General features: G+C 41.9%; 2 protein-coding genes across 3 annotated transcripts in view; one reads left to right on the top strand and one right to left on the bottom strand.

Moving 5' to 3' along the window:
• Positions 1 to 1824: 1824 nt before the first annotated feature.
• Positions 1825 to 12389, top strand: TUBGCP4 (tubulin gamma complex associated protein 4). Its single transcript, XM_042837134.1, has 18 exons — positions 1825 to 1915; positions 1987 to 2115; positions 2649 to 2771; positions 3249 to 3302; positions 3724 to 3780; positions 4300 to 4379; positions 4784 to 4982; positions 5307 to 5472; positions 6368 to 6492; positions 7150 to 7200; positions 7648 to 7753; positions 8104 to 8211; positions 8443 to 8581; positions 9004 to 9181; positions 10026 to 10160; positions 10426 to 10542; positions 10946 to 11085; positions 11401 to 12389. The coding sequence occupies exons 1-18, from the start codon at positions 1838 to 1840 to the stop codon at positions 11411 to 11413; spliced, it is 1998 nt and encodes a 665-aa protein (XP_042693068.1). The 5' UTR covers positions 1825 to 1837; the 3' UTR covers positions 11414 to 12389.
• A 307-nt stretch (positions 12390 to 12696) lies between these two features.
• Positions 12697 to 19359, bottom strand: part of TP53BP1 (tumor protein p53 binding protein 1) — a 30690-nt gene continuing 24027 nt past the window's right edge. For both annotated transcript variants that reach the window (XM_042837122.1, XM_042837121.1), the window contains exons 22-25: positions 19048 to 19142; positions 14986 to 15185; positions 13676 to 13821; positions 12697 to 13035 (exon numbers count right to left, since the gene is read on the bottom strand). In XM_042837122.1, coding sequence (XP_042693056.1) covers positions 12848 to 13035; positions 13676 to 13821; positions 14986 to 15185; positions 19048 to 19142 — 629 coding nt within the window. In that variant the 3' untranslated portion in view covers positions 12697 to 12847. The remainder of the gene's footprint in view (positions 13036 to 13675; positions 13822 to 14985; positions 15186 to 19047; positions 19143 to 19359) is intronic.

The raw sequence follows: 19359 nt of genomic DNA, 5'->3' as shown, positions 1-19359 counted from the left end.
AACTACAGAATGATTTTCACGTGAAGAGGAACTACTTAAATTACGACGGTTGACAAAAGCGTACCCAGGAGGAGAAAAAAGGGGAGGGAAAAAATGAGACTGAAGAAATGATTTACTCATTTCTACTCGTAAAATATAGAATAGGTAGTCAAAATTTAAGCAAACAGAAAAATTAAGCAAACAGTTTTAAACCAGATAGAAGGAAGCATAATTTAGCGGCCCAAAAGAACGACTCAAAAAGGAATCACGTAGATTCAGATGTTGATCAAAAGCAGCTGAATGCTCAGGTGGGGTCACACCACTGAGCGAGAAGGGACCCTTTTCCTTGTTTGTATTCTCTGCTGCCTGGTGCTCTCAGCTGAGCAGTAGCACACACAGGGTCTGCACTTTGATTCAATTAACCTGCTTTTATTAAGCATGCACATAACAACCCTGAAGAAAAACAAATGTTCCTATTATGTCACGTTAAAAGAGAAAAATTAATATAACCAATAGACTTTATTATTGAAAATAGATTCTGACAACAATTTTGGAAGACTTCAACACCCAAACACTCTGTCAAAACTGACATTTTAATTACAAACAGTTATAGCTCTAGTAACATTTATGTTACTGTAGATGTGAGTAGCTTGCAGTTATGTGATGAGAAGACATTTTAAGCACCATTTGCATATAGACTACGGCATGCAGAACTAATTATGTTCCCCTAGAAATTCTGTAATATTGTTTGTACAGGCCTACAATCCTTCCTCAAACAAAAATATCTCACACTTACCCTCTTCTGCCAGGCTTATTATTTCACATAATTGCAGTTTCTGGACGAAACTCTTCAAGGTTGTACTTCAGTGGTTACATTTACAATTTCTGGTCTTTGCTGTCACCACTGACTAAAGTTCATTAGGGTATGTGTTTAATCTTTTGCTTCTGCTGCCTGTTTTTTGTTGTTTTTTAAAGTGCTGATCAGTTACGTAGCCTCACAAAGTACATTTCAGAATTTCAGCTTTCAACTTGATTCATAAAAGGAAAAAAAAAAAAAGTAGTTGGCGCTTGGCCTTAATTACCACAGCTGCGATGGGAAAAAAAAAAGAGCTCCAAAATTCAGGCCTTTACTTAAACTGCAGTTATGTTCTTTTGAAGACGTTTATTTGCCAATTCTTTTATAAGAAAGATTATTTTTCTGAGCTGTGCAGCAAAAAAATGCATCTTTAGAAAAACAGTGACTTACCTAATACCATCCATCAGATAGCAACACTCAGCAATAAGGAAGGAATCCCAACACCACATCTCTATTTAAATGGCTTTGATTCACTGCCAACAATTCACTGACTTTAATTTCCCAAAGATCGGCCTCCTCCCACCCCCAGCTCCGACCAACAGCCGTTCCTTCTGCCCTACAGCCTTCACATCCTGTTCGCCCCTGCCCTGCTCACAAGGAAGGCACTTGGGATCCTCACTGTATTTGTGAGGGAACGCTACCACAAGCTTCATTTCTGGCTACAGAAGACCGATACGTTTAGATTCCAGATTTCTCCGCCAGATTAAATACGCGATTCATGGTCATACAAACAAAAGCACCGGCAGGGCACGATGGAATCGGGCCGGGTCCAGGCAACCGCTACCATCCGACTCGAGGGCCGGCCAGCCGCTCCGAGGGCTCTTCCGGTAACTCCGCACCCCGTCCTCCCGCAGCCCCGTCCCTCCCCGCGCCCGGCGCCCCCGCAGCGGCAGCCACCGCCCTGATCCCCGCGGACCGAAGCACCGCCCACACTGCCTGCGGGCCACCGCGCAGACGCGCCCTTCCCAGCGGCCCTCGCGCGGCGCGGCGCCCGGCGGCGAGATGATCCACGAGCTGCTGCTGGCGCTCAGCGGTTACCCGGGCGCGGCCTTTACCTGGAGCAAGCGCGGTGGGCTGCAGGTACGGCCCGGCCCCTCCCCCTGTTCTCCCGTTTCGTTTCTCTTCTCCTTCACCGCTCTCTTTTCCCGTAGGTGTCCCAGGAATTGCCGTTCTTACACCCTAGCGAGACCAACGTTCTGAACCGCCTCTGCCGCCTCGGTACCGACTACATCCGCTTCGCCGAGTTCGTGGAGCAGTACACGGGACACGTGCAGCAGCAGGTGAGGCTGCAGCGGCGCAGCGTGGACGATGATCTGCTCTGCCGCTTCTGTCACAGAGCCGTCGGTGCGGCTCTGCGCCCGCGCAGACAAACTGACCGTCCCGAGCAGGGCTCTGTATGGTTCTGCGTGGTGTAAATGCGAGCGGGTGCACGACTGCTTGTGTTGGAAGACGTGACGGAACGCGGAAATATCATTCCTAGGGAAGGGAACGTCACGTTATAATTTCTGGTCCCTGCGGTTCATCAGGAGTTGTGAATAGCGTAGGGATTCAGGAGGCATTCGTAAATACAAACGAGCACCGAATTTAACAGTGCTGCCGCGCGTGCACCATTCCCAACTCCCGCATGCGTCCACAGAAGGGCTGAACAGCTCTGTTTGTTTTGTTATGTTTTGTTTTTTCCTGGACGTTTTATGGTTGTTGAAGGTGCACTTCAGAGTGTTGTGACCACTGGCTGCTGGTGCAATGTTGCAGGAGGTTCCATTACTCGTCAGACCTGTGCTGAGGACCTGAGGATTTTATTGTTCTGTTTCAGGACCATCACCTATCTCAGCAAAACCAGAGTGGATTGCATGGCATTTATTTGCGAGCATTCTGTACAGGTCTTGATTCAGTGTTGCAGCCGTATCGACAGGCACTGCTTGACCTGGAACAAGAGGTAAAGGAGAGGGACCTGGGGCAAGAGGCTATTTGCTGCTGGCACGTTGTGGAAGCTTGTCATTTTTGCCATTACTGTATTGACTAAGTGATAGTAGCTAAAGAGACAACAAGATAGTTTTCTTTTCGCTTTGGGAATGGCTTTCAAATTACTCCTGTGAGATGCTATTATAAATGACTGTTAATTTTAATAAGCTGTCATTCCCTTCCACATACAATTCAATAAATGCCCCATCAGCTTTGGAACCTGATGCTGTTTCATACTATCGTGACTTCTGTTTTCAGTTGTGAAGGTTCTGATAAAATCTTCTGGGGCTTAGCAGCTGTTCTGTCTTAGGTACTGTCGTCATCCAGTGGTTTCATTAAAAGTTACAGCCTACATGGGACATAACATGATACGGAGCATAGAGCCAGACTTGCCTTTTTACTTATCCATGCCACATTTTAATTTTCATTAATTGTTCTGTTGTTCTTACAGTTTCTGGCTGACCCACATCTTTCCATCTCGCACGTTAATTATTCCTTGGACCAGGTAATGCTGATGAACCTGTTCATGCTAATGATTATTCTTGTCATTCTGTAACATGTCTAATGAGAGTGTGAGTGGTGTAAACAAGATTTAGTCTTTCATCCTACGTCATTTCTCCTTAACAGCTCCAAATTTATAGTCCTGTAATCATAGTTAGAGGTTCACTTGCACTTTGACGCAATGCACAGCTCCTTTACCCTGGCATATTCCTCACAACTTCTGTTTATTCTGAACTGCAGCTGGAATACAGTGGCCTAATGACCCTTGGTCCAAGTGAAGATGGACATTGTTTCCAGTGATTTTAGGGTCACTGACAATAGTTCCCAATTTGAGTGGAAAGCATGCTAACAGTTTGCTTGAGCTGCTGTAATTGCCTGTTGTCCACGCTTACCTAAGTATAACTTTTCTCCTTCTTGTGCTTCAGTTTCAGTTACTCTTCCCATCCGTGATGGTTGTGGTGGAACAGATCAAGACTCAGAAGGTATGGCAAAATTTTAGCTAGTCTCTCTTAGCAAGTTTCCTCTTTAGCTGATAAAGTATTTCCTGCTTTCATCCCAGAACTGAATGCTAGGAAAGAATCTGGTTTCAGTTATTGTAAGTATTGAATGCTTTACAAATCTCTTTACACTGGATTTGACTTTTTCCTCATTCATTATTAGCAAGATGCATTTTATAATCACAACACACTTCAAACTACAAGATGCTGCTAGTTGGAATTTCTTCTTTTCTGATTTTGTTTTCTTCCATGCTCACTTGAATTAAAAAAAGGAGTAGCTAATGTTTTCAAAGTCTTGAGAGGCTTAGTTTTCATCTAGGGAAGCTTCTGAGAGAAGCTTACATAGAAGACTTTTTCTCCACTACACAGAGTATGTTTAATCTGTCTTTCTGTCAGACCTGTGCAGTTCTTCATGTTAGCTGGAAATGTAGCGTTTAAATGTTTGAAATGGTCAGTACAGATCCAAGTAATAGTCCTACTCCAACCACTTGTTTCTTTTTGTAGATTCATGGATGTCAGATACTGGAAACTGTCCACAAACATAGCTGTGGGGGGTTGCCTCCTGTTCGCAGTGCTCTTGAAAAGTAGGTAGATGCAACAAAACTATTTTGTTTGTACATAATACCTGACGTTAGTATCAAAGTGTTTTCTTACTTGTGAAAGCAGATGATGCTGCTCAAATCGGGCCTGTATGATTTAAAAGGACAAACTGTCACAGTATCCTTTATTTATCTAAAACAGATTCATGGCAGGAATTAAGGCTTTCTACATATTTGTAAGTCTACACAAAATGTCTTGGATACAGCAGACATTGTGTTCATCCTTTAGAAAAATAAATTTCACTGGGTGAATGTTATGTCTGTGTGCCCTTGGGAAGAAAGTATGCACCAAATTGCCTGGCTGATCAACAGGACTTTCCAGAATAATGTACAATAAGGTTTTGATTACTGTGTGCAGTGGACCCACTGTCTGTTTCTTTTGATTTCAGGATTCTGGCTGTGTGTCATGGAGTCATGTATAAGCAGCTCTCTGCCTGGATGCTGCATGGATTGCTACTAGACCAACATGAAGAGTTCTTTATCAAACAGGGCCCTTCTGGGAATATCTCTGGCCAACCTGAAGATGATGATGATGACTTAGGAATTGGAGGACTGACAGGAAAACAGCTACGAGAGCTGCAGGACCTGGTAAAACTGCAAGTTGTAGCTTGGCACCTTTAGTCATCAGGTGGCTGAAGAGGAAGTACTGTCTTCTGCTTCAGTGCAAATGATACAAATGACCAATCATTCTCGAGACCTGACCTCACATTGCATAAAATTAAGTGCCTTCTATAAACAATCTTTGCTGAGAGAAGATTGTACAAAGGCAAAAACAAGTTAAAGCTTTAAAAGGCCACAGAAAACCAGTTACTTTTAGCATACTCTGATACTTACTGCTTTTCCTATATAAGCCTGGTTTTCTCAACCTCTTTCTCTCCTTGTGCTTTCTGTCTTGTCTCTGGTGTCTGACAGCGCTTGATTGAGGAGGAGAACATGTTAGCTCCATCTCTGAAACAGTTTTCTCTGCGAGTGGAGATGCTGCCATCCTACATTCCTGTGCGAGTTGCTGAAAAAATCTTGTTTGTGGGAGAATCTGTACAAATGTTTGAGAATCAAAATGTTAACCTGACCAGAAAAGGTAAGGAGCATCTTATGGCCTTCACTCAGCTGTGACAGACTGACAAGTATCTTCCGAAATACTGTATGAATGAATTATTTATCAGTCACTGTTAAAATGATCAGCTTCAGAAAATACACATGGCTGTGCCAGATCAGAACAGTGGTCCAAGTGCTCTGCTTGTGATTGAGTGCTAGGGAAGGATGTAAGTTCAGCATGAGTAAAAAGTACTTAGTTATAAGTAATAATAAAAATAAAAAATACTAAGTTGTAAGTTATTATCTCACGTACTCTGGAGAAATAAAGCCTCTGTAAAGGTCATGTTGCCTTTTGAATTTCTGTGCCTGAAGGGTTCAAACAATTACAGGAGCACATCTTGCTGTGAGCGCGCATGTGTGTAAAAAATATTTAACTGACTAATGCCAGTGCAGATAACAAAGAGCCAATTGAATTGGATTACTTTGTTCTGTTTGTAGAGGTGAGGGGTGGTTTCAAAAATAACAAATTCCCAAGCCCAAGCAGTGGGATACAACTGAGAGGGACAGAGCATGTGGAGAGTCCAACCGACTGGGTAATGCAGCAGAAAAGTTCAGGGTTCATAGATCCAGCTTAGTCGCAGGAAGAAGGACTTTGTTTGCATAGAAAATCTTTTCCTTCCTTCTTTTCTTCTCTCCACTTAGCCTTTTTTTTTTTTTTCCCCGTCTGATACTGCAGCTCTGCCACATCAAGTGTCTGTTGTGTATTTGCAGTACTGCCTTGTACTTGGTACTTCAGGGCCTCCACAGATCTACATTCCTCTTGTCTGACATGACATTGTGCTTCCTGGGCAGCCTCTCTATCCCACTGTGCTGGAAAGGGTCTGCACTTATTTGAATAGGATTTGTTATTGTCCAGAACGTTTCTCATTGTTGCACAGGCTCCATCCTAAAAAACCAGGAAGACACTTTTGCAGCAGAACTACATCGACTCAAGCAGCAGCCACTCTTTAGTTTGGTAGACTTTGAATCTGTGGTTGACTGGATACGGAGCACAGTTGCTGAGGTAAGGATCCCAGGTAGGATAGCTATACAGGTTGAGGAGATTTTGAGTTTTGTGAATGGCCAGGAGAAGGAAAGCTGTTCACAATAAATTAAAACAGGAAGGTAAAAAAAAAAAAAAAAAAAAAGGTAGCTTTCATTTTCTTATCAGGCTTAGTGTCATGTTGTTCTAACTTCTAATGATACAAAGACTTCAACTAATACAAGTAATTTGCAGGGAATTGTAAAACATTGATTGTATCACTTATTACAACTTCCAACCTTTATGCTGTGATTGCAGTATAACAGTTGGCCTTTTGCTGAGACAAATGCTTTGTGGGTTGTTTTTTTTTTGTTTTGTTTTAATTTGGGGAAAATGAAAACCAGAGAACATAGGAGCACAGAAAAGTGAGGACAAGTAGGATTTGGTTGAATTCATAAGAATTTGCTTTTTTTTTTTTTCCTCCATGCATGTTCCTGTTTCTTACTAATATGCATCAAGAGTATTCTAGTTAGTAGCATGGGTTGCCCACTCAGAAGTCGTCTTAGCATGTTCCTCTTTTGTTTTATATACATTTCATATACAGTTATTTTAAGACAGTTATTCAGTAAAATTCAGTAAGTTCAGATGTGTCTGAGAAGAGATTTCTCGCTTTATTTGTTTTTTCTATCTTCTCACTAGCATCTTTGGAAACTCATGGTGGAGGAATCTGACTTACTAGGACAACTGAAGGTAATGTTACTGCTAACTTGTTTTTGCAAAAGTAGCTTAAAATCAGTGATGTGGGATTTTTTGTTTGCTTTGTTTCGTTTTTTTTTTAACAGCCCTTTCCCAGTAGATGCTTTACTGTCTTATATTTTGTACTTTCTTCTTTTAGGTAACTCTGTTTTCATTTCCCAAATCTCAAGCATGAGTACAGTGATATGACTTGGTCAGAGGCAGAGTTAGAGAAATAGATGTATGCGGTTTTGTGCTTTGCATCTTGGAGATTCATTGTATTGCTTGCAGTGCATTGCACTGTAGACTTTCTGGCCACTGGATGAAGTTCAGAGCTTTCCAGCTGTGTTTTGAAATGACAGAAGTTGTCCGAGTAGTTAAAAAATAAATGTTATGAGTTAGAATGCTTACTCTTTCTGCTCAGTTTTTTATATGCTTACATACAAAAACTTATCTAAATAGATTATAAAAGACTTTTACCTTCTGGGAAGAGGTGAACTGTTTCAAGCCTTCATTGACACTGCACAGCACATGTTAAAAACACCACCCACAGCCGTAACAGAACATGGTGAGTGCTGATTACTCATCTACAAAATGTCCTCTCTGTGCTCTGGCAGGAAAATAGTTAAATCCAATGCAGATTTCCCCGTCTTATCCTCTGGGTGTTTTCATTAGTTTTGAAAGAGCAGCACTTCTAAATTACAGTATATTACACATTGGGCAAAAATAACTTTCAGTAACAAAAATAATCTTTCAGTAACTTTCAGATGTCAGGCTTCTCTCCCTATCAGAGTGGAGTTAAAGTAGTGGAAATAATGTTAGTCCGTTATGGCCCAATGTGAATAATTAACAGGTGCAAAATAAGCACTGTCTGCATCTTGAGTATTCTGTTAATGTTTAATGTTCTCTCTCTGTCAGATGTCAATGTTGCATTTCAGCAGTCTGCTCATAAGGTACTGTTAGATGATGACAACCTTCTTCCTTTGCTTCACTTGACCATTGAGTATCATGGAAAGGAGCATAAAGGTATCTATTTGCATTTTTAGTAATGATTTAAGAGGGATTCTGATAATGACCTTGTTCTCAAATCCTCTTACCCTCCTGTGGAGTAAAGAAATACTGTTTTCCTTAACAGCCTTGTGTGATACCTTAGCCTGCTTTTCCTCTTCCTGTTCTGTTCTTTCCCTTTTCGTTCTTGTCTGGAAGGCTTACCTTGACTGAGAGGACAACTTAACCAAGCACCTTATCTGTTTTCAGATTCTTCTCAGACTCGTGAAGGGCCTTCCCGAGAGCTGTCTCCACGTGAAGCCCCCACATCTGGCTGGGCAGCTCTGGGCCTTTCTTACAAAGTTCAGTGGCCACTGCATATTCTCTTCACTCCTGCTGTTCTGGAGAAGTAAGTACTAGGTATTGCCTTTGTGTCTGGAAGTTACCAGACATCAGGCACCCAGTATTTTTTTTCCATTCCTAGAGAGAAAGGTAGAGCTTTAGCACTTTAGCTTCCTCCCTGAACCTTACTTTTTCTACTTAGTCATGTTGAGGTTACTTGTTCCAAATAAGATCATGGTAAATCTGTCAGCAAAACTGTCAAAACTTTGCCAGCTCTTTTCCAGTAATGTTAGAATTACTTTGTATTTCTTAGATTAATAACCACTACAATCAGAAATCTGTTACTCTGAGATGGGCTGTTACTTCATCTACCCTGTCTGTTGGCAGGCAACTGCCTGCTATTTCTCTTTCCAGTCTTGCACTGTTGTGTTCTCCGGTGCCCAAGAAAGACTTCTGTCCTAAAACAACTTTGTTGTTTTTTGACTATAGGTACAATGTTGTGTTCAAATACCTGCTCAGCGTGCGACGGGTCCAGGCAGAGCTGCAACACTGCTGGGCTCTCCAGATGCAACGTAAACATCTGAAGTCTAACAGAACTGATGCCATCAAGTGGCGTCTGAGGGACCACATGGCTTTCCTTGTGGACAATCTTCAGTATTATCTCCAGGTCAGGATTAAACAGAGTTGAACTTGTATCGCTTAATCAAGAACTGATAGAAGGAGGGAGGGGGCACTGAGGTTTTGAACTGCAACTTTTTTTGAGTTCCCAGAGTCAGTGCTACAATTGATGGTTAATGGATGTGTGAATCGGTAGAGTTTTACGTGTTAATGGAAATGCAAGTGGCTCTTTAGCGCTGCTAAGGAGTTGTGAGGAGCCCCGCTTATCCCTGAAGCGGAATCATTAACATACCATCCTGTCTTGGTTTTTTGCCCCTTGAAGCGAGCTCTGCTTTGAGGAGTTCTTTTGGATGGTTTTCTGTGTTTTTTTTTTAGTTATGATTTCTTTTTTTAATTGAAAGAAGCCACTTTCTCACTTTCAAACCTAAACACTACTAAACAGTAGTAGCATAATTTTGCTACAAACAATTTGTTAATAGCTACAACAGTAGAAACTAGGGAGGCCTGACTTTCTAGAGTGACAGCTTGAGTTCTTGCTCTGTAGCCTTTGCCCTAGTGCTTTGTACCTGAGAACGTGATTACTGTTGTGTTCTTCGTTTCCATAGAAACAAAGAGGAAGTATAACTTCTGGAGCAGCCTAAGAACTTTTTCCACTAGTTAGAAAGCAACTGTTTGTCTACTTAGTTAATATTCAGGGATTGATTCTTTTCTCCCTTATTACTCTACTGTTGTTGTACATAGAGCTCCGTCAATGAGGCAGATAGAAGTTGATGTTCAGCCTCCAGTGTAAGAGTAGGGATAGGGAAAGCAAATTTCTTACACAAATTCTAGCTGGTCTGAGGTACTTCAGTTCCTCAAGGAAGCTGTTAATGAAGATTCTGTGTGTTCATCAGGTGGATGTACTCGAATCTCAGTTCTCACAGCTTCTCCAGCAAATAAATGCCACACGAGATTTTGAGAGCATACGACTGGCTCATGATCATTTCTTAAGTAATCTGCTGGCTCAGTCTTTCATCCTCCTAAAACCTGTAAGTAGGTCGTGCTTTCACTTTTTTCCCCCAAGTTGTTTCAGGGATAGGTAGAAGCACGTAGCTTTTTCCTTAAGAAAAAAGGCCTTTGAAATGCCACAGTTGCTTTAACATCTTCCTTAGTGACTGCTGAAAAACATAGTATATCATTTTGACTATGAATGCTTTAATTTTCAGGTACTAAAAAAAAAAAAAAAAACACCAAACTTCCTCTGAGGCTGAGCTCTGTATGTAACTGGTAACCTGTACTTCTTTTTCCATACAGGTTTTCCACTGTTTAAATGAAATCCTGGACCTTTGTCATAGTTTTTGTTCTCTGGTAAGTCAGAATCTGGGACCGTTAGATGAGCGTGGAGCTGCACAACTCAGTATTCTGGTGAAGGTAAATCTCTATTGATGTGGTCTTGTTCATCTCCCTTGCAACTATCTAAGCTTTAACTTTACTCCTGTTCTACAGCTGTTTTAAGCTGAGATCAGACCTTCTGTGTGAATGCTTACACTTACTTGAATTAATCAATACCTCCCAGGTAGAAAAACTCCACATCTCCACCCGCAGGGAGGGGAGATATGTGCACAGATACACAGAAGTTACAAGAATCCTCTTGAAATACAAAGGATGTAGATTGTCTGGCTTTACCTCTCCTTTTGGCTACCTAGCACCTAATTCTTCTGGCTGACAGGTTACCCTATAGCTGACCACTAGCAAGTCTTTCGCAGTGACACTTTTCTTCAGGCTACTCAATGATTGAAAAGGCTTTCCTGAACAGGTTTCCTGTGATTTGTAGGGGTTCAGTCGTCAGTCATCACTGCTCTTCAAGATTCTCTCGAGTGTTCGAAACCATCAAATAAACTCTGACTTAGCTCAACTGCTACTTCGTCTGGATTATAACAAATATTACACACAGGCTGGAGGAACCTTGGGCAGGTAGGAATGACTTCGGGGCACTTGCAGAATTATCTTGAGACACTTGAAATATAAAGCATGCTAACAACCGTAATTAAGCAATGTTCATTTCATAAGCCAAAATTACTGGAAGCAAAAGGCTGAAGAGTACTGTGATACAAAGTAACAAAACTGGACTGACTTGGCTTCTGGTTTTCACATGTGCTTCCCCCCATTGTTTTGAACTACCTGCTAGTTAATGCTGAGAAATGGTGACATGCATTAATTGAGGGGTGCTCCATGCAATTTGTTAACATCAATTTATTAATATGTTAATACTGCATCCTTTTCTTGCAGTTTTGGGGTTTGAGCACTAAGACCTTTTCCTCAAGCTGCAACCAACAGCAGAGTGAGCAGTGAAGCCTGCGCAGTTGGCTCTTGCCTAGGGAAGCACTGTCAAAACGAACTGGCAGGAAGCACCACCTACCTGCAGCTGCCCAGTGATTACAGAAAGCTTCTCCATCTGTTCAGAACTAGTACAAATATGCTTTCTGCAGCCTTCATACACTCGTAAGTGCTTCCAGAGAGGCAGTCTATGCTTCTTCAAGAAGTGGGGAAAAAAAAACACAGAAGCACGTTTTGGCTGTTCAGTTGGACTGCGACGCTTGGCAAGCTGGAATATGCAGGAAGCAGCCTGTTGTTCTTGACCATGAATGAAGTTTTAGCTTTCTTCAGAAACTGAACTTGTCTGTTGTAAACCAGTTTACTGCATGTGTGCTAATCAAATACCTTCATGTAAAAGAAACAGCTTCAATAGCTTTTCGAAGTAAACTGGAATGAACAGAGTTTAAGAATATTTTTCTTCTACAGTGCACTGTTCCAGCATATCAGTCTAGTTAAGTTTTACAGAGAAAGCATGCAACAATGCTAGCCCATTCCTTAGTATATTTTAACATGCTGGAATTATTCACACCTGTTAATATTTGCACTGTTCAAAGTGCAGATCTCCCTCTGGTGACAGAAAAAGGTGCTAGAACTAAAGCTAGGGACAAACTTTAGACATCATATGTACCCTGTATATATGTATATATATACACATGGTACCCTGTTATATGTACCCTGTTGTCATTCAAGGCTATTTAGAATGCTGCTTGTGACTAATGTACTGAACCAAAATAAATCTTTGGCATGCACTTATTTTTCCCTGCACCTCAGGCTCCCAGCAGTTTATTCATCCTAGTTCCCTTTTCATTTCCACTTTTGTATTGCCTGTCTGTGCTGAGGTGGGTTAATGCCTGTATAGCCAAAACAGGAGGGAAGAAAAATAAAAAGTAGCCAAAACAAAACAGTACTTTGTCCTCACAGTTCTTACCAGTTGCTTCAGCAATATCTTGTTCCAACAAGGTGTAGCAGTACACAACATTCCATTCTTCCAAAAAACAAGAGGTGCCGGTGCCCTAAACTCAGTCGTAGGTCCATCGTTCTGTAAATAAAATCTTCCACCTTTCCATCCTTTTGTAATTGACTTTTCGTGCTGGGGTCAGGGTGTAGAGAAAGTAGAACATTTAAGCTATTCAGCCCAGACAAGCATAAGTATTTCTTTTCCCTCTGCCCTCATTTAGGCAAGGCAGATAAATGAGAAAACCGAATAGCTAACACAAGAGATTGAACATTTATTTCATGATAAAAGTTCAGCAGATAAAACTATATACAATAAACCATGCACGCTGTCCAATTCCACAAACATTTAAAACCTGATTAAAACAGTCTGCACAACGATGGGGCAGCAGGACAAAGTTTCAGCTTAATGAGGGACATAGTCATGTTTGTATTTTGGATGCTTGTTGTAGCCTACTCTCTCTCCAGCAATAAGGCTCTGGATCACCCACTCTTGTGAGACAACAGGCAGCCTTAATGCCTCTGCGCACTTCAAGACGACAGCTGGGCAGGAAAGGTCAGTCACCACCACATCATAAACACCCAGTGCAATATCTGTGTATGAAGAAAGAGGTGCTGGTCAGGAAAAAAAAAAAACACGAAAAAAAAACAAAAAAAAAAAAACACCCTCTTCCTTGCAACAGCAGAGAAGTCTGTTTAACTACCCTACTACCATGAATGTCCTTAGCATCTCCCATTGCTAGCCTATGAATTCTTTTTGTTAGAAGTTAAGACAAGCTATACAGCAACACTGGACAGTAAAGGATTCCCCCTAGGGCAGACAGAAGTTAACAGAAAACCAGTCACCGAGATTACAAGCAGTAGCAGATAACCATGCATTCTGACCTCAGGCTGCAGTGCTAGGACCTACATGCCACACAGAGAAGCAACAAGTTGAACGTGTATACAGGAATTCAGAAGAACATGGAAATAATTCTAGTGGCCTACAGAAGGCCCAGGAGCAATTCTTTAAGGCTGATAGCCTGTATCCTGAATTGCTGCACTGCATCATTCACTGGAAGGCAGAGCTTCTGTGTGTTATCTAGATTACATTCAGGCAGAGAGCTAGTATCACCATTTTGCCTTACTTTATGCTTATAGACATGCTTGTAACCGATCCTAAATGATTTTTAAAACCATACCAGAGAGCAGAGCAGTACAGGATTTCCAGCTACTAGAGAAAGCCAATGAGTACCTTTGTTGTTAGCATTTGAAAAATGCTGTTTAACAGAAGATGCTCCACCAGTCATAAGGATTTCAGACCACAGATCCAGGAAATTCTGCTGCTGATCTGATACTAGGAGAACCTTCAGGTTATGGAATGGGTTTTCTCGTGGGTGCCTGTGGAAGAAGTGATTGCAGACTGTTAAAGATACCTGATCATCTTACGGCTTTCCAATACTTTAAGGGAACTAATAAGCAGGAGGGAAAAACAACTTTTTACATAAGTAGACAGTAACAGGACAAGAGGGAATGGTTTTAAACTAAAGGAGGGAAGGTGTAGTGGATGTCAGGAGGAGGGTGCTGAGGTGCTGGAACAGGTTGCCCAGAGAGGTTGTGAATGCGCCATCCTCAGAGATGTTCAAAGCCAGGTTGGATGGGGCCCTGGGTAATCTCATCCAGTACTTGATCTACCAGTTGTCAACCCCGCCTGCAGCACAGGTTGGAACCCAATGACCACTGAGGTCCCTTCCAACCCAAGCCATTCCACGATTCTATGATGACCCCAGATTTTATTTGAGGACCATTGTTTATCTCCCCATGTCAACTGATCAGCTCCCATATTAGTACTTTTAATATCTTAACAGCACACATTCCTGAAATACCTGGAACAATTTCCCTCTACTTCCAGATAGTAAACAGAGCTAGACCACACTGGTAGTGTGTGCACATATACATGGGGGTATGCACATGCACGGGTGCAGCCGTCTGAACGCAGAGTTTGGCTAATCTCTGATGCTGAACAACCTATTTTGTGCATACCCAAAACACCTCAGTTTTGATAGAGCCAAGCAATCTACCATCAGTCCCCAGACCAAGAAATTCCAGGGATCTCATGTCTGCTTTTGTCTGCTTGCCACTGTCTCCAAGGAGTCTTGGAACAGAACAGTGCTTAAGTTCTATAGAAATGCCAAGAAAGTATCCTGAATTCAAAACATGGCAGTGAGAAAGTTACAACAGTATTGCACTCCAAGCTATTACAGAGTCCAGCTAAGTGAGCGGGAAGTCTTGCCTGAATTTCGTGTTTCTCAACAGACCAAAAATCTCTCTCTTCTTGGGAGACTCTTTTTGTACATACAGCAGGCAAATCCACCTTGGATGTGGCTCCGACACCAAGGAAAAGAAGTGGAAATGCATTTCTATACAAATGGCAAACACGGGAGGCAGTACTACAGACACCTTCAGTACTTGCAATACTCCAAAGCTTACCAAGCATAAAGATCTCCCTTTCCTTAAATCCTTAGCCTGTGCACTTACATCTTGGTTATTACTTATGGCACTTACCATTCTAGCAGTTTTTGCTCCTGCAGGCTGTACCCAGCTGGCAAAAGGTAATTCCGGTAATTCTGAAGCTGGTTAGCATGACAGCTATCGTAAACCCAGATATGAGACACGCAAGGGATCCCTCGAGCAAGGCACAGCAAGTATTTCCGTGTTCGACAATGCTGATCCGCAATTAAAAGACACTGATATGCTGCATTACACTTCAGGAGAGATTAAAAAAAAAAAACAAAACATGTAAACTGGAAATAGAGTGCTTGGAAAAAAGCCTTGAAATTATCTGCAGCTGAACAGTAACAAAGAAAACAATGAAAACACTTTCCACAGCCTTATTATATGAGAAGCGAATTCAATTCACAGACCACAACAACCTATTCCAAGCTGTGTAGCACATGTAAAAACTCCACCTATTGCTTTTGTATCATACCTCTCTCTTCTACTTGAAGATAAAGGAAGAGAAACATCTTTTAAACTGTGAACTAAGTCAGTAAAGACAACTCTACCCTCAGGCAAGACACTCCAAAAACAGTTTACATTTTTACTAGAAATCAGCTTTTTTTTTAATTGAGGAAAAGTAAAAATAAAAAATAAGTCTATAATTCACCTTGAAGTCTGCACAACATTCTTCTGGCTTTGCCTGCAATCTTATGCTAAATAAAACTTCAGGAAAAGAGTTGTAAACTGAACAAAGAAGTTAAAGATTTATTCCGGGTGCTATTATTACTCGTAGATTCTGCCAGCATCACTACATCAACCTTGAATTTCACGTAAGATTAGGATAAATCCTTTGTATAGATTTCGATAGTAAACTTCAATTACTTGATCTTCTGGATATGTAAGAATAAGTCCAGTTTATCAAGAGCGATGCTTGACAAAAGTTGTTTGATAGACTCCAGTACTGCTGATGGTACAACTACAGTATCACTTTTAAGGCCTTCACCAGCTCTACAGTGAATCTGTATTCTGGTAGCATTACTTTGAATCTCTGAAGTTAATTGGCCCATATTACTAAGAGTCACTCCTTTATAGGCAGCTAACCTCAAGACAACAAATTTGCAGTAGATTAACTGCCATTTTGTGTGGTGATCAACTGCTGGGTTAAGCAGATCCATTATAATCTATAAAAGCAGCTGATATTCAGTTTTCATATTTTGCTATATGCATAGATACACACAAATAAGTACATAAATATGCATGTATTGTGTTTGAGATTCAGACAGCCAATATGAACTTCTGTCCTTTCTGTTCATCTAGACAGTGATGCTTCTCCTGTGGTCCACAACTCAATGTTCAAGTGGAGACCAGTGATGAGTGGCATTCCTCAGGGATCAGTGCTATTTAACAGCTTTGTAAGCAGCACTCACAGAAGAATCGAGTACACCCTCAGCAAGTTTGCAGATGACACTAAGATGTGAGGTGCAGCTGACACACAGGAGGATGCCATCCAGAGGGACCTGGACAAGAGAGGCAGGCTCAGGCCAAGCTCATGAAGCTCAACAAGGTCAAGTGCAAGATGCTGCACCTGGGTGGGAACAATCTCAAGCAGCAATACAGCCTGGGTGAAGAATCGTTAAAAAGCAGCCCTGAGGAAAAGGATTTGGGAGTACTGATCGATGAAAGGTTCAACATGAACCAGCAATGTGCGTTTGCAGCCCAGGTGGCCAACCATGTCCTGGGTTGCATCAAGAGAAGTGTGACCAGCATGTCGAGGAAGGCAGTTCTGCCCCTCTACTCTGCTCTTCTGCTACCCCACCTGGAGCACTGCATCCAGTTCTGGGCCCCCGACATAAGAAGGACATGGAGTTGCTGCAGCAGATCCACTAAGATTAATTAGAGGACTGGAGCACCTCCCTACAAGGAGGGGAGGAGAGAGCTGGGGCTCCTCAGCCTGGAGAAGGCTCTGGGGAACGTCATAGCAGCCTTCCAGCACCTGAAAGGGGCCTAGAGGAAAGCTGGGGAGGGAATTTTTGTAAGGTCACATAACAACAGGATGAGGGGAAAGGGCTTTAAACTGGAAGACCGCAGTCCTAGGCTAGGTATCAACAAGAAATCATTTACTGTGAGAGTGGTGAGACACTGGAATTGGTTGCCCAGTGCAGTGAGGTTGTGGGTGTCCCCTCCCTGGAAGCACTCAAAGCCAGGCTGGATGGGGCTGTGAGCAACCTGGTCTAGAGGAAGGTGTTGGAACTAGGTGATCTTAAAGGTCCCTTCCTACCCAAACCATTCTATGAGTCTATGAATTCCATTTGTCTGTTCTGCAATCTGAAGTTTCCTCAATATATACTGACTAACCACTTCACATCATTCCTCAGATGAGAGGATATATTTCAGCTGCTTCTTGATGCCTGGTCAGACTAGTCATTCATTGTAAATCTGTTACTTTTCAGTTTCAACCGTTGTCACCCCATTATATGTTTCAACAGGAGCTATCCTACTCATCCCATTTTACTTGATTCCTACTTAAACTAGGCAGCATTTCTCATGGAGACAGAAACTATCTCTAGCTGTCCAGATACCCCAGGTAATGCCTAAGAATTATCACCACTAAATCACAAAAGTTTAATTATTCCCTCCTATAAGAACTGTGTTTAATTTACCTGCTATTCATCAGGAAGTGCCAAAAAGGGAAAAAGAAAATGAAAGAACTCTATAGGAGCTCCTTCCTCTACATCTCAACCACCACCTCCGCTTACCATTACACAGCCGAGCACTGACACAGAAAAAAACCACTGTATTTACAGAAAAGAGAAAATGCTTAACACACATCTTGACTAAAATAACTCAGTTTCTCATTGTGATGCTGAAAACCACTGTGGATGGTGCTGCTTTTCAAGAGAAGCCTCAAGGCTGAAAAAGCATGCTGACAAGAGTCTCATGAAGTTTAACAGGCGAATCTTAAGTACCTCACCCAGGTAGGAACAACTCCAACACAAGGACAGTCTGGGGACTGATCAAGTGAAAAGTAGCTTTGGAGAGAAGAACATGGAGCTCCAGGTGGAAGACAAATTAAACATGAGCAAGCAAAGTGTCTTTGCAGCAAGCCAACCAGCATCACTGACTGCATTAGGAAAAACATAGAATCACAGAATCACTCAGGTTGGAAAAGACCTTGAAGATCATCAAGTCCAACCACAACCTAACTCATACTACCTTAACTCTAACAACCCTCTGCCAAATCACGTCCCTGACGCCACATCCAAATGGTTTTTAAACGTATTCAGGGATGGTGGCTCAACCAGCTCCCTGGGGAGCCTATCCTTGTGCTTAACAACCCTTTCTGTAAAGAAGTGTTTCCTAGTGTCCAACCTAAACTTACTCTGGTGCAACTTGAGGCCTCCCCTCGTCCTGTCACCTGTCACCACTGAGATCAACCCCACTCTTGCTATTGCGTTCAGATACTGGAAGAGAGCAGTAAGGTCACCCCTCGGCCTCCTTTTCCCCAGATTGAACATTCCCAGTTCCTGTCACAAGTCAGCCCCAGTTCCACGTCATGAGTCAAGGAATGTTATCCTGCTGCCCTATGCAACACTAGCAAGACCAGATCTGTAAAATCAGGTTGTACAGCACGAGAAAGATAGAGACATCGAAGTAGCTCTCTTGGCTGGACCTGCTTCTAAGATGTGTTCTAAGATGATCTAGGAATTGGTGCATATGACATACAAGAGACTTGTTTAGACACATGAAGAGATTAAGTTGTCTCACCAATGCATATTAATGACTGGAAAGCACACAAGATAGAGACAAATAATATTTGATGGTATCCACTTAAGACAAGACACAAATTTAAATACAGAAAACTCCATTTAAAAAAAATATATATATATATATATATATACACACACACACACATATTTTTTTTTTTTTTTTTTAAATTAAAGCAATAAAACACCTCTGCTCAGGGAGTCTGTGCAATCTTCAGCCTCAGATATTCGCCTGGACAAGATCCTAAGCAACTTGCTCAAGCTGGTCCTGCTTACAGCAAGGTGCTGGAGTAGACAACCTACAGAAACTCCTAATCACAACTACTTGGACTATCGTTCTATAAATTAGTGAGCAAGCCTTTACCTGTGTTTCATTAAAGTCTTCCAGGATATAGCCCGCTCCTGCTCGCAGCTGCTGTGCTATATAATGTTTGTTATATGGAGTCATCTCTAAGAATTCTAAAACAGAAATAGAAAGTTAAGATTTTGGCTATAATCCACTCACATCCACAAAATAAAAAAAAAAAAGAAGGGAAACAACTATTAGCCTAACTAGCCAATAAGCACCTCATGGCTTTCTGCATGCTGAAGTTCACTGTGTAGAACACACCTACTTTAGCAAAGGCAAACTGCAGCAACCCATTCATACTTTCAAGTCCCCACCTTCCCATCGCTT

This window comes from Centrocercus urophasianus, unplaced genomic scaffold (assembly GCF_019232065.1).
Source record: "Centrocercus urophasianus isolate 14NV4802_14NV808 unplaced genomic scaffold, USGS_Curo_1.0 seq_68, whole genome shotgun sequence".
Taxonomy (NCBI): domain Eukaryota; kingdom Metazoa; phylum Chordata; class Aves; order Galliformes; family Phasianidae; genus Centrocercus; species Centrocercus urophasianus.
Note: the sequence above shows the minus strand (reverse complement) of the source record. Positions and strands in the feature narration are given on the sequence as shown.

Excerpts from the sequence above, each read along its gene's own strand:
- TUBGCP4 (XM_042837134.1), top strand. The coding sequence starts at position 1,838 with ATGATCCACGAGCTGCTGCTGGCGCTCAGCGGTTACCCGGGCGCGGCC. Across the intron at positions 7,201-7,647 it reads ACTTACTAGGACAACTGAAG|ATTATAAAAGACTTTTACCT; the intron begins GTAATGTTACTG and ends TTATCTAAATAG. Across the intron at positions 9,182-10,025 it reads ATCTTCAGTATTATCTCCAG|GTGGATGTACTCGAATCTCA; the intron begins GTCAGGATTAAA and ends TGTGTTCATCAG.